General features: G+C 41.5%; 2 protein-coding genes across 2 annotated transcripts in view; one reads left to right on the top strand and one right to left on the bottom strand.

Moving 5' to 3' along the window:
- The window catches only part of ZFHX4 (zinc finger homeobox 4), a 186643-nt gene extending 178854 nt beyond the window's left edge, over window positions 1-7789 (bottom strand). Inside the window, exon 1 of the mRNA XM_030795128.1 lies at window positions 7389-7789. The gene's annotated coding sequence lies outside the window, so the exon portion shown is untranslated. The remainder of the gene's footprint in view (window positions 1-7388) is intronic.
- The window catches only part of LOC100601285, an 86143-nt gene that overhangs the window by 14242 nt on the left and 57744 nt on the right, over window positions 1-14157 (top strand). The window contains exon 2 of the mRNA XM_030795532.1: window positions 5727-5944. Within this exon, the coding sequence (XP_030651392.1) occupies window positions 5727-5944 (218 nt within the window). The remainder of the gene's footprint in view (window positions 1-5726; window positions 5945-14157) is intronic.

The raw sequence follows: 14157 nt of genomic DNA on the forward strand, positions 1-14157 counted from the left end.
CCCTTACACATTAATTTATGTAAAAATACTTGTGATTTCCTAAGTTTCCATCTAACCATCTTAATAGTACCTCAACAACAAAACTGCTAAAGTGATGAGGCAAATGGAAGTTCTAAAACCTAGTAACAAACAAGTTGGATTAATAGCTGATGAAATCTTTTAGCCCTGTTCTGAGGCAGCCATCCGTGGATCATTGTGGTGACTCAAGCCAGAAAGAGCTTGTTTAAAATGTACACATATAAATAAATAAATACATCAAATGCACTGCATTTGATTTACATATATACAAAAGAACCAATTCCCACCTTTGAAAGAGTCTTAACACTTATGGTATTTTAACTGTCTTAATGATGGTTGAAGAAACATCATTAAGAGTGTTGATCACATTGTCAGCTGATAACCAGTTACATCCCTAACTAGTGACAGGGGACCCTACTACAAATGTCTCCAAGAGTGAACTTATAATACCTAGACACTTTTAAAAAGACTTATCTCTAAATAAAATACACAATACACCTACAAAACAACATGAAGACTGCATTCAGAACTTTATGAATTAAATCTTAAGAAAATACATCTGTACCCTCTCCTCTCCCTTCCCAGCCACAAAAGCTGATAGACCACTTAAAACACTTAACATTGCCAAAAGTCAGATTACACAACTCTTTCCCAAGTGAAGTGTTTCACCAGTCGAGATAGTTATTTATAGCCGATGGGGAAAAAAACAGGCACCTTATATTCCATCATTAACTGAATTAAATATCCACACCATACTATTGGCTCTTCTAAAATAATTGTTTTTGCCAGCAAAGTGCTGGGAATTCCTGATACCCAATAGTCAATATTTGGCTAGCCTGGCATGTTTCTGAAACTCTTCTATATACAAACCTCTGCTGATCATCTTCTAGCTGCACTATTGTCATACACATTACGTCCCAATGATGATGAAAACACAGCATCTTATAAAGTTGCTGAAATCTGAGCCCCTGCTTGTTTTCTCAAGTCTTGGACAAACATAACTTTAGAGAGAGCGGAGCATAGACATAAAGAAAGAGAAGCCTGCATTTTCATCTTCCTTTCATCTTAGTCATTCAGTCAGCCATTCAGAACCCTATTCAACAGAGCTTTTCATTATGCAAAAAAATGCTAATCCTTTTCCGATGCTTTCACACTTGTATAAACCCCCATTCCTTCAACTGAAAAGCAATTATATCAGTTTACCTTTCTGTCAAAAACAGGATTAATATTCCAATAACAGAATCTCTTTTCTTTTCCTATCTTTTTGCTTTAGGAAACCAGAGATTATTAGTAGAGGCATTCTTAGAACAAGAATCCATTATTTTAAATATGATTATGTTAACCAATGGGTGGAAAAGGGAGAATAAGAAGAAGAAAAAGTCCTTCAGTTACTGCAGAAACTCTTTTCTGTGACAGAAGTGACCTTCCTTTTACAGATGCCCAAAAAGAATGAGACTCACTCTGGTCTATTAATCAGAAACAAATTATGAAAGAATGTAGCTGGACTGGTTGACACTATCCTGTCTTGGGAGACTCAGTAACAGCCTAGTAACAATGTCCTCTTCATGGGTAATGAACAGCCATGACAAATGGAGCACAGAAACTATTTATTTGCATATGCAAATTCTCACACAAGGGAAACATGTACAAACAAGTGTCATTGTAAGGTGGATTAGGCAAACAACGCTTTCTTTTTAGGACATTCTGCAGCCCAGAACATTAGTCAGCACAATTAAACCAGTCTCCATGGAGACTAATGAAATTTCACCACGGTATGAGTTAAATTAGATAGCTAGTTATGTGTTTCCACAATCCAACTTGAAATCCATTATTGTTTCAGAACAATACTGCAATTGTGCCTAGCTGATCTTTGCCAGCTCAACAAGCTCCTAAGTTGACAATTTGCATATGTTAATATAATTAAGCACTAATTACATGAAACTTGTACATATTCACATGCACTTTCCCTGGGCGCTTCTCAGTTTGAACCTTGGCCAAGTCTTTAACCCTTAGAGTGGTCTTAGAAGGGGGGGAAACCCTCTCCCTGTGGGTACAGCCCTTAGGCAGACAGAGAAAGGCTCCTCATTTATAAACACAAAGCTTAACCTGGCTTCTCATATTTCTAGCAACAATGACAGAACATATTTTGTGAGAGTGCTAGAGACCAGGGATAAGGAAAATGAAGAGAGGGGGATGGATTAGTCTTTAAAGACTCATAATGAGTATCTTCTCAAAGGAAGGCAGGAACATTCATTTCAAGAAAATGTTAAGAAAGAATTTGTTCTCATTGACATTGTCGAACCTCGGGAGATGAACATAGTTTGACAACAGCAAAAATAGCAAGTAGGAAAGGGAAAAGGAGTCAGCAGCACCTAATGAGCTTTACATAAATATATGCAGAGGCAATTAAGCAATGTTAATTACTATGACAGCAGTTAATTGAATATAATTAGATATTTTAAGCCACTGAATAAAGCATAGTTAAGATTAATTTTATTGAGATTAATTGTAAATAAGGATAGATGAATGCTGTGTTTTGACAGGCATAAAAAGTAGTTCTGCAAATTAAGCAGAAGCGTGGCCACCAGTCCAAAAATCATATATTATTTTAATGTCACACCTCAGAATCATCTCCTCAATAAACATGACTTTTCAAACCCAAACAGACAGGAATCTTGAAGAAAAACAAACAGCTTGCAGAGATTAAAGAGCCTTTTGTCCTTTTTCATGAGCATTTCTTTTAACAGACTAAATTAAGCGAGTCTGGTGTACGTTTTTTAGGAAGGCACATTTCACACTGAATGGAAAAAATGTTCTATCACATATGAAATTCGTGCAGCTGTGCGGAACTTGGTCCAGAGGGTTTAAGACTATAAAACACCACCAAATGATAGACAGTAGGCCTTCCCAAGATTATGTGATAAAGTCACAATCTTTTATTTTGACCTCTCTCCAAATTTCTACTTTGTATTCTTTCCAGTCAAGTCACATACATGTATTTCCTTTCATAATTTTCTTTCTCTAAGAGGATAAAAAGAAACATTGCACCTACTAAGTGCTAGAAACAAAATGTAAAAGGACTTGAAGAAGGCCTCATTTAACATAGATCAGCTAAGTCATTCAGCCACAAAATGCAATGATAGCTATAACAACAATGTATGCAAATGACACCTCTTGATTATTACTCTCATAAACAATGGTTTCTGAAAATATTTCTTAGGAAAATATTGCTAATTGAAAAATCCTCTGCCCCAATACTTTCACACCAAGCTAATTCATGCATACTCTTTAAGAAAATTAACACAGTTCTCAAGAAAGCTGAACAAATCACTAATAAGAAAGGAGCTTCAACTGATTTTGAAATAAATCAATAGGTGATTAACATAATATTTTTAAAGCAGCAGAATGTACATACATATTACATAAACGTATATATTATATTTTCAATACCTTTTAGTTCTTAATCGAATAAGGGCTTTACACTATTGAGCCTGGGTCTACACTGCCTCACAACTTCTTTAGGATGTCTTTAGTCTTTATAACGAAAATCCTAAAATGGTCTATGAAACAAGACTACGACAAGCCATTCTACAGTGAAAGATTTTAAATCATCCAGCCTCTTCTAATAGACTTGAGACTTATTGAGGTAGAAACCATAAAAAATGAAGAAGGGAAATTTAATCCCTGAAATATTGATTTGCACATTAATATCATATAGGCAGAGGGCAATTTGGCTTCGTGGAAATGACACATTGTCGACCCTTGGTGAAGTCAGAGCCAATCTAACTGCTGAACGTGTCTGAGTCTCAAGAGTTATTAAGGGCTTCCCTTCTTGCCTTTATGACTTTTCTTTAGCCGACCAATGCAATCTTAAATGTATTATCTTTAAGAAATAATTGTAAAACCTCAGGGGTTTTCCAGTTAATGGAAGGGAGGCCAAACCACATCAGATTCTGAAATGCAACATTAAACCCTTGCAATCAACAAAACCACCTCAATTCTCATCCATCCAGTGCAGGATCTAATATTGTTATTAGAGATAATCAAATTTCATTGTGTAAATTTAGGCTCATGGTCAGAATGGAAGCAGTAAATTCTGCAATATTAAACAGTGATTTTCTCAGCCTCCTTTATGTTTTCCTTTGCTCGTGAAGAATCTTTTAAAATAATCCAACTAGCTCAAAATTAATGAACAGATTTGGGCTCATCTGCTAAAAACTGCAAAAGATTACAAAAGCGCTGAACATGTTTGCCTCATTTTTAACTTTAAGTGGCAACTTTCACTCCATAGAACCAGAGTCCACTATCCCTATCTAACCCTACAGTTTGTGGTATTGCTTTGACTTACACAGCTGGTTTACCTGACCTTTCTTTGTTCCTTGGGTACATTTCACTTTTCAGATTTATGATATTTCCCCCAAATTTCATTGACCCTATCTTCATTGCCATAAACATGAAAACACCTAAATATGAGTTTACTTTTTAAAAAATCCAAAATCAACCAGCAACTGAATAAAAACACAGTGGTGCTCTCCCCAGTTTATGCCATAAATATTAAAACCATTTAAAAAAATAACTGTATAAACCTTATGATCCCCACACTGAAGCCAGGTGCAAGAGGTTAAAACAGCTGGCTAGCCATCTTTTATTTTTGTGTGCCTTCCTGCTGATTGAAACCACAAACCTTGAAAACTATCAAATATTCCCTTAAGGATTTTTTTTTTAAGATGAGGAAGGAAAAAAGAAAACCTTCATTCTCTTTAATATGCTCTTCAGTGGAAAAGGAAAACTCCAAAATACAGTCAGTCACAGAGGTAGTGAAATAATTCCGAATATCTCCTTTCTGTTTTATTTAAACCATCCTTTTCAGCAATTTCTATACACAATTGTTTTTATTCTTCAGTTAGTAAAGAAGAAACAGAAAAAAAAAAAAAAAAACAGAAGGAAAGTCTGAGCTTGCTCTGTCAGTTTTGCCACTAAATACAAAGTAAAACAAGTGTTGATGGCACCGAGAGTGTTACATACCCGGGCTGTGTTTTTGCATTGCTCTCAATGGAAGCGATCGATGCCCGTGTCACTGTCGCGTCCCAATCGCAGCCAAGTCTCAGCCTTAATCTAAGCAACACCCGAAAAGGCAGCGGCAGCCGCAGCCTCTCTCTCACTCTTCCATCCATCCACCCAACTAAAAATATAATACTACATATGAGCTTTAACCACTCCACGTTTATAGGGATCAAGCCACTGAAAATCCAGGAGAACACAATAAAAAAAAAAAAAACCCTCCTCTGTCTCTTGTCTCTTCTCTCTCTCCCTCTCTCTCTCTCTCCCTCTCTCCCCCCCCTTCCTCTCTCCTCTCTGTCTCTCCTTTTGCCATCTACATGATCCTTGATTAAACATGGAACAGAGTTAATAAAAAGGGTGGGGGGGGAGGACTCAAGGAGAGGAAATGCAACTGTCAGAAATCAGGACGGCCAGATTTCCTGGTGAACCTGCCTCTGTCTGAGTCAGTGTCAATCCACCATCTTCTGCCAGTGAACTTGTCTTTGGGTTTTTGTTTGGTGTGTGTGGGGGGAGATGTTGTTGTTGTGTGTGTGTGTATGTGTGTGTGTGCTTTTTTTGGAAGGGGGGAGGGGAAAGACAAGGTGGGGGCCGGAGGTGGGGGGGAGAGTAGGGAGAATGTGTGTCTGTGAGTGTGTGTTGAGTGTGAGTGTGTCTCTGTGTGTGTAGGGGTCGAGGTGGGGGGGGTCCGTGTTTGCGATTTGAACCTTTGGTACCTACAAGGAGGGTGTCTCACCGAACGGTAGTTAAAACCTCACCAGAACCGCGCGGAAGTGAGAAGTCGCGGCCAAAGGCGCCCGCAGAAGCCTCCTCTCTGGGCCGGACCCCAGCCCGAGCGGCCGAAAGGAGCCCCCCGCCCGGATCACAGGTAACAAAAGAAATAGAAACCAGTGCACCGTCTTCTAGGGGAAGGGGATTAGGATAGGGAACCTTCTGTGACTTGGACATCGGCAGAGAAACTTTATACAATTCCATGAGAAATTTTATTATTTTTTTCTGATAGAAAAGAGGAGCCAGAAGGGGATTGGGGGTGGATAGAAGTAGAAGGAAGGAGAGACCCGGCGCATTACAGCCCCTTTTCCCTTAGCTGCTCCCAGCCAGAAGGCGCACTTGATGCTTGGAGAAGCAAAGGAGGTGAAGTTCATTTGTAGGCATGGAACCCTTTTAGGGGGGCCGAAGAATGAATCGGTTCTCACAGCCGAACACAGCCACTCAATACACACACACACACACACACACACACACACACACACCCCTTGACCTTTGCTAAAAAGAAAGGAAAAGATTCTTGACGCCAAGCCGCGGGCGTCTATCCGCTGGTCTAACGCACAACCGGCGGTGTTCCGTCCGGAGCAAGCAGCCACCGCCTCCCGGGTCCCTGGCCCAGAGGCCGGGCGATCCCGCCTCCTAACGGACCTGCCTTCCCTCCGCGGCGCCCGCGCCCGCGCCGCGGAGAGCAGCCCTCGCTAGTGCCCGCCGCGCCCGCTCCGGTGGGCGGGTGTCTACCTGCAGCCCCAGCCCCAGCGTTCACCCCAGCCTCTTGGAATCCCCTCCCCAGAGCTCACGAACCCCCGGGCCTCCGCCAGCCCCGCACACTAAGCGACCTTCGGGGAACTTGAGAAGGGGAAGAGGGGCGGGTGGTAAAAGGAGGAAGAAAAACGAGGCTGAATAAGGTGGGGTGGGGGGTGGAGAGTAAAGCAGGGAAAGAGCAGGGAGAGAGGGGCTCCCAGCCCCACTGACCAACGTCCAAACTTTCAGAGGATGAGTGCGGAGGACCAGTCATCCCGATCGGGGCGCAGGGGCGCTGGGCGAGCGGGGACCCCTGGCAGTGCCCGCGCCGTTGCGGAGCTGACAGCTTCCCCCAGCCTCTAGAATTCCCCCGGCTCGCGGGGAAGGCAAAACCCGAAAAGACAGGGAAAAGGAGAGAAAACTGCCCGAGCAAACGTAGAAGATCCTCCGCCACTTAATCCAAAAGTTAAATCCCGAAAAACGCAGCCCCCCTAAAGAAAGTGGAAAATCAGGTCCCTCAGTGCCCCCTCCCTCCCTCAGCGGAGCAAAACCTTGAGCCAAAAAAAAAGGGGAAAGAGATAGAAAAGGGGGGCAGAGCGGAAGATATGGTCGGGATGAGGGGATGTGTGCGAGAGCGAGCAGGAGCGAGCGAGCTAGGGGCAGAGAGGAAGAGAGGCGGAGAGGGAGAGGGAGAGAGAGGGAGCGAAATATCAAAGATTGTGCAAGATCAGGCTGGAAAGATAATCGATACTCGACCTAAATTTAACACAAACTACTCAATAAAAGTTAAAGAAAAAACTTACTTTCCATTTCCCCTGCAGTTCCTACTCGATCTTCGCCTCTTTTTTGTTTTGCTTTTATTTTACTTACAGCTGATCACATCCAAGTGAAACGAGAGGGTTCATTAAAAAATAAAAAAAATAAAAAATAATCCTCGAACTTTATTGGGTGAAAATAAAAACGCTGGAGCAGAAAGTGGGGGGCATGGAGCGGTCCTCGGGGGTCCGGGAGGAGTTAAAGCATGTGCCGACCGCGGTCTCGCTGTTTGGTTGTGAAGGGGTTGGGAAAAGGAGGAAAGGAAATGAAAATCCGATATGTCTTTATTCTGCTAATTATTATCGTTTTAGCCCTGTTTAAAAAAATGGCTGATTAAGTTGAGTGCGCATGTCTTTGTGTGTCTATTCCCGATATGCACTCTGGGAATGAGAGAGGAGAGCGAGGGAGAGGGAGAGGGAGAGGGGGGGAGAGAGAGGTGTAATTAGTGAGGTGATCAACATTCCCCAGACTGCAAATGACGCGCAGCCCGGACTCAGAGCAGCTCCGGAGCCTCACGGCTTCCAAAGCTCCCAGCGCTGCGGCTGGAGCCCCGGATGCGGCGACCGCGGAGAGGACAGGGGATGGGGACCTCCGGGACTCGCACCCCACGCGCCCCTCCGCGCGACTCCCAAACTTCATTAGACACACACACGCTCTTACACACAAACACAGACACACACAGAGCAAGAAGGGGAAGGAAATAAAACATAGATACCGCCAAAGCATGGTCCTTTAACCATTTGAGATTTTTTTTTTTTATTTTAATGAGGCAAAGTAATTATTATCGGACCAGAGATTTGTTTACTAGGGAGCTTTAAGCAGAAATATGAGTTAGGGTAATGAAGAGCTTTTCTCTGCCTAGTTTATTCTGCTGTGCACATGAACGCACTTTAATGGCGAAATGCGGGGGCCTGAGCAAATATGCAGATATATGTAAATAAAGGGTGCCTGGCTGTGTGCAAACACCGCTCAACCCAGCCTATTTCAAAGGAGGAATTGCACTCTGGATCCTTAGGCACTCTATTTGAACACGTATCCTTTACTTGTATACGCAGGAGAGAAAATCCAGGGTATGGGAGATGGAAGCGGTTAGTCAAAGAAAACTTCCAAATGAGAATAAGTGACGGTTGCAAGAATGATGGGGGGTTGGGGTACAGTTCTAGCCTTTATGTAATATTCTTGAATATTTTATCAGAATTGCATAAGTTCAATGTAATAACTTTAAGAAGACTTAGAAAAGAAAAACCTTTCATCTTTTGAGTCTGTTGAGTTATCTTTCTTGAAGCACATTATGATGAATTTTAAAACCCCACTACAGATCTCATTAGAATGAAATATACTTGGTATTTTCTGGTGCAAAATTTAAGGTGGCTGATTCTCATTTGAAAATCTAATTATCTCTTTCCAATATTACAGATGTGAATATGAGTGACACTTTCATTAAAAGAAAATTAACTAAAACTAGGAATAGACATACTTTTAAATATCTCCTACTGAGTTTGGAATATATATATGGAATATATACATATATACACATATATATGGAATATATATATATCACATATATATGGAATATATATATATCACATATATATGGAATATATATATACACATATATATGGAATATATATATACATATATACACATATATATGGAATATATATATACATATATACACATATATATGGAATATATATATACATATATATATATACACACACATATATATATGCATTGCTACTCAGCATCTTGATGCACTTCGCACTACTATACTACAGGTCACAGGTAGACACCATCTATGTAATATTTCAAAAATAGGAATTCTAAAGAGAAAGTAAGAATAACAAATCAAATGAACTAAAAACAGGAAATACTTGCAATGTCCAGCTTCCTGGACAGGTGATGTTTCAGCTGCCTTTGAGTTGACAGGCCTTTGAAGTTCTGGATCGCTAGGATCTGCTTCAAAACCTTGTCTTAGGCCTTAAGCACCAAATCTACCAAATACCAACAGAAAGGTTTATCGCACAAGTATTTGGAACTACAGAGACTGCAAAAATGCATCTTTCCAGGCCAAAAACCTTGCGTTATCAGGGAACATTTGGAAAATCCTAGGACTGATGCAAATGGATTAGAAACCAAACAAAACACCTGGGAGGATAAAAGCACAGTCCTCAAAAAAGCAGACCTAGGCCCAGATCAGGAAAACTGGTTGCCTTCAGCAGCTGGCTAAAGTTACAATGAAAGTCCAGAGGCATGGAGTGGAGAAAAAAAAACCCTAGATATGGTCTTTATTAAGAGAAAAAAGCAAATCACCACCTTAGGGATCCAGAGTCAGTGCAGGTACTAGTGTTTTAGAAACCAAGGCTACTAAATGTTAACAGAAAGAAAATCATCTGTCTCTCCAAAGACTTTATTCGATTTTAAACTTCTTTGGGAAGAAATTTGTTGAAAGTGGAAAGCTTTCTAACATTTTAAAGTTACTTTGTTTACAGCCCCACCTTTACACAGCAATTGTATCACCAATTTGCTAGCAGTATCTGATTGCACCTCAGTGGAGTTTATCCATATGCCTTAAGAAACATACATGCACACAAGGGTAACATTTAAATTCTCTGCAACTTGTAAGTGAAAAAGGTGTTTATGTAGCGTTACTGTTTACTGAGAAACACCCCAGAGAGTAAAATTTCTGGCTTTAAAAAAACTACTTGAGGTGCGTGCATGGGGAAGGGGAGTGGGAGCTTTTAAAGAGACTGAGGGGAAATGAAGGCAGGGAAACTTTCAGGTTCAAATCAGAAAAGATCAAGCCCTTTGCGGGAGAGGGCTCCATGTACAAGCTCACTGATGGAAAAACCATTTCCTGCGACTTCAGACGGGTAAATGCATATGATGAAGGAAACACCTGAGAACAATAAGTCTGTTTCAGGCTCAGGTGAAGAAAGAGGTCTATTTCTGGCATGGAAGAATAGGGAAATGATGATCATTTCGTTTTCAAGTTCTTTATTTCTTTTGCCTTTTTCTCCCTGAGACATCAATAACATTAATGTCATTAATGTCAAGACAGCAAACGTCAAATCAGGAAAACCATTAAAAAAAATTGGTGGCTACTTCTCCTCTACACCTCCCCCCCGTCTTTTCTTGGAAAATACAACTGTGTGTATCCGTGTGTGTGTGTGTGTGTGTGTGTGTGTGTGTGTGTGTGTGTGTCTGGAGGTGGGGGCGGTTATTGATTTCTAAGTAAGGAAACAAAAGAGGATTTGTAAGGGGTGCCCATTTTATCAACCCCTTCTTTTGCTGGCGAGAATTCTCCTCCTAACGTGTGTGTGTGTGTTGTTGTTGTTGTTGTTTACCATTTCTTTCTCGTTTTCTTTCCCTTTTCCCTAAGAAGAGAGGCTGGAGGTGAGGGTCGGGGGTTAATGGGCTGAGGGAAGGGGCAGAGAGGTTCTAGCTCAGAGTCAAGAGTTTCCTCCAGGGCTTGGCCTCGGAGCGCGCCAGCGTGAGGAGGGCTGTTGGGCTGAAGCGGCGGCGGGACTGCGTGGGGTGGGCCCCGGGGCGCGGAGCGCGGAGCGCGGCGCCGCTGGCAGCGGCACGAGGATGCGGGCGAGCCCGAGCCCAGCCCGCGGGCCGCTATGGGGCGCGAGCGCGATCCGAGCTGCTGGACCTGGCTGCGCCGCTGTGCCGCGGCCGCTTGCGCCCTACTTCTGGGCTCCCAGCGCCAGGAAACCCAGCTGCTCCTCTCGGGTCTCTGCGGACGCCTTTGACCCTGACTCCCACTCCCTGCCCCACCCCCATTCCACTGTCCCTAAACTCCGCGCGAACCCGCCGCCGCCCTCACGGAACGTTGGGCCACTTTTTATTTCAAAGTGAAAGGAGCAGAGGTTTCCCTGCCGCTCCGAGAACTTTCCCTAGATCCTCTTCAACACTTTACAGGGCAACCTCAGCCCAGCCACATCCACTGCAGAGCACTCGGACCCTGACATTGAGCACCGAGTTAGGGGAGAACCAAAAAGGACTACCAGGTGGTTAGGTGTTGAGTGTTGCAGGCAAGGAGTGATTAACATTGAGACAAAAGGTAATTTCCACTTCCAGACTTTTTCTTCGGCGTATTTTATTTCCCAAATCCACTCCGAGGACACTCTTCACAATCGGTCTACTGAGTTTTCAGCTGTTTGTTCTGTCTTTCTCCCACCCTGTCCTCACCAATTCACTAATAAATATCCCACCTCCCTCTCCCCAGTGTCCCTCCAGCTCAAGAACAACTCCAGCCCAAGGGGAAAAAGGTTTCCAGTCTTTTGACCGCGCTTCCGGGGTCTATAGATGAGCTCAGTTTGAAACGAGGTATTACAAGATTTCAGCGTCAGGAACTCATTATATCACCACAGACACTTTAAGATTCTCAGCCCCCCTCCTCCTTTTCTCTTTTTGTTGGGTCTTCTCCACCCGGGGGCTATTTAACAAAGGCAGTGTGTTAACTAACATTTTTGTTTAAGTTAGCAACCTCTTTCCAAAACACACTTAAGTCAGATACCAATATTTGTCACTGTGTGTGTAGGGGGGCGAGGAGAGTGACAGGGTTGGGGAGTATTTGTGTAAGGGAGGGATGTGAAGTTGACAATGAATGGAAAGGTGCAGAGCTTGTTTGGGAAGGTGTCATAAACACATTATATTTACAGTGAAATAATTCAAGAAATAGTGGGGTGTATGTGTCTGTGTGGCTCTGTGTGTGATGAGGGAGCTAAAGCTTTCTATACAGAACCAGATATATATTTTTAAAGAACTAACAAAAAAGGGGGGGATTTAAAATATGACCTAACATTGAGAATGGACACTCTCTTTGATGGAGGGAGTGAGCTAGTGGAAATCAAATTCAAAAGGGAAAGGCATTTTGAGTGTGTATATACCGTGTGCAGTATTTGTGGGCAGTTAAATTCCTCCCTGAATCCCTCCCCTCCTCCAGCTACACTCTCATCTCCTTTATGGTCTTCTTCTTTTTCTTAAAAAGCATAGAAATGTCCCCCTTTTGTTCCCGGGTCTCTGTCTCTGCACCTCTATATCCATGTGTATTTCTCTGTTCCTGGACTAAAGTCCATTTTTGGTTTTACTTTGGAGTAAATGTTTTAGCTTTTTTCTTTTTTTTTTTTTTTTTTTTTTCCTTGGGGATTCTGACCTTTCAGGGGGCAGGGGAGTCATTATGTAGAGTTAGACACAGGTAAAGAAAGGAAGGGGGAAAGAGGGAGGGGCTAGAGGGTTTGAGGAAGGAAGAATTAAGGGAGGAGAGGAGGGAAAGGGAGAAGAAAGAGAAAAGTCAGATGCCCTCTGGCCTTTCAGAGGTCAGAGCTCAGACAGTGCTGTGACCTCTTTTCCCTCTAGGCAACCAGCCCAGTGTTTATAAACAAATCAGACAGGACTCTCCCCAAACAATAGCAGTTCACTAACTTCATAAGCACTTCCACAGCACTTATGCAAATTAATGAGGACCCCTTATCACATTCCTCCCCCCAACACACATACATGTTCACACCACCAAAAACGAAGATCAAAATCACACCCTCCTCAAATATATATGGAGATATTTCCAGCAAGAGTATCCAAAGAAAATGTTACATTCTGTTTGGGGAAGAACTCCAAGACATGATCCAAATGGGAAAGGTTAGACAAATAGAGAGAGAGTAGATACAGACAGACACGCACACACAGACAGAATAACTAATTTCATTGAGCAGAAGATAAAGTGATATTTTAGACCTAAAAGCATCTATATCTAGTCAATGAAATGCTGTATAGACAATATACTAAACTCTGGCCACCAAATAAAATTATTTTAAAACGACATTGCATTCATCCAAACACCCACATTTCTAAGACAAATGTGCAGATATTTACAGCTGAAGAAAAGCCACCACCACTATATGCAATGTCCCTAAATATTAGACACAAGAGCACTATTAAATCCTACAGCAAACAAGACAGCCCATCTGATCTAAGTTACAAAATGTATAATTATTTCTACCTTTAATTACAAAAGACAGCTAGCAGAAACTAAATGAATCAAAGATTTTGAAAGAAAATGTGGTTTGCCAAGATACAGGAATGGTAGCTTTACATTAAATTATAACCAAAACACCAATTCAGAAATAAATGAGAAGATAGAAAAAGAAGGTGAAAGCAAAAAAAAAAAAAATGCATTAAATGATTTTCAAACTTTTGCTTTAAAATGATTATCAGTTAAAGTCTAAGAGAAAATGGTTAAAGAAAGTATACCTCAGAGCAAAAAGATCATCTCCTTTTCTTCTTTGTCTATCTGTCCCCTGTTAAAGCATATGGAAAATGTTTTCAAAATGCCCAGATTTGGCACATTGTCATTGCAAAGAGGAGCGCAGTGATGCTGTTAGAGAAAATGGGAAATAAATTCAGGATTGGGTGCTGCCTCCTTCAATGCGGATTTATCTAAGTTTAATTTAATATTCCGCAATCACTGAATGATCACATATAACTCACCAAGATTTTAAAGGGCTTTATTTAAATACCTTGAGCAATAAGAGAATGAAATTTAAACCATTTCAGCCATTGCTTATATTTTTTGTTTATTTTCCTATTAGGAGAAATTTAAGTGGCAATTTCTAATAATAAAAGGAAAAACGATGAAGATTTAGGTTTCTTTTTTAAAGGGAGAATGTTAAAGGAAAGCATTAGCTTTATTAAAATCATTCTGAACGTAAAATCAAAAAGCACAAAATGGTTGTTTGTAAAACACTAAAC

Source organism: Nomascus leucogenys, chromosome 16, assembly GCF_006542625.1.
Source record: "Nomascus leucogenys isolate Asia chromosome 16, Asia_NLE_v1, whole genome shotgun sequence".
Classification (NCBI taxonomy): domain Eukaryota; kingdom Metazoa; phylum Chordata; class Mammalia; order Primates; family Hylobatidae; genus Nomascus; species Nomascus leucogenys.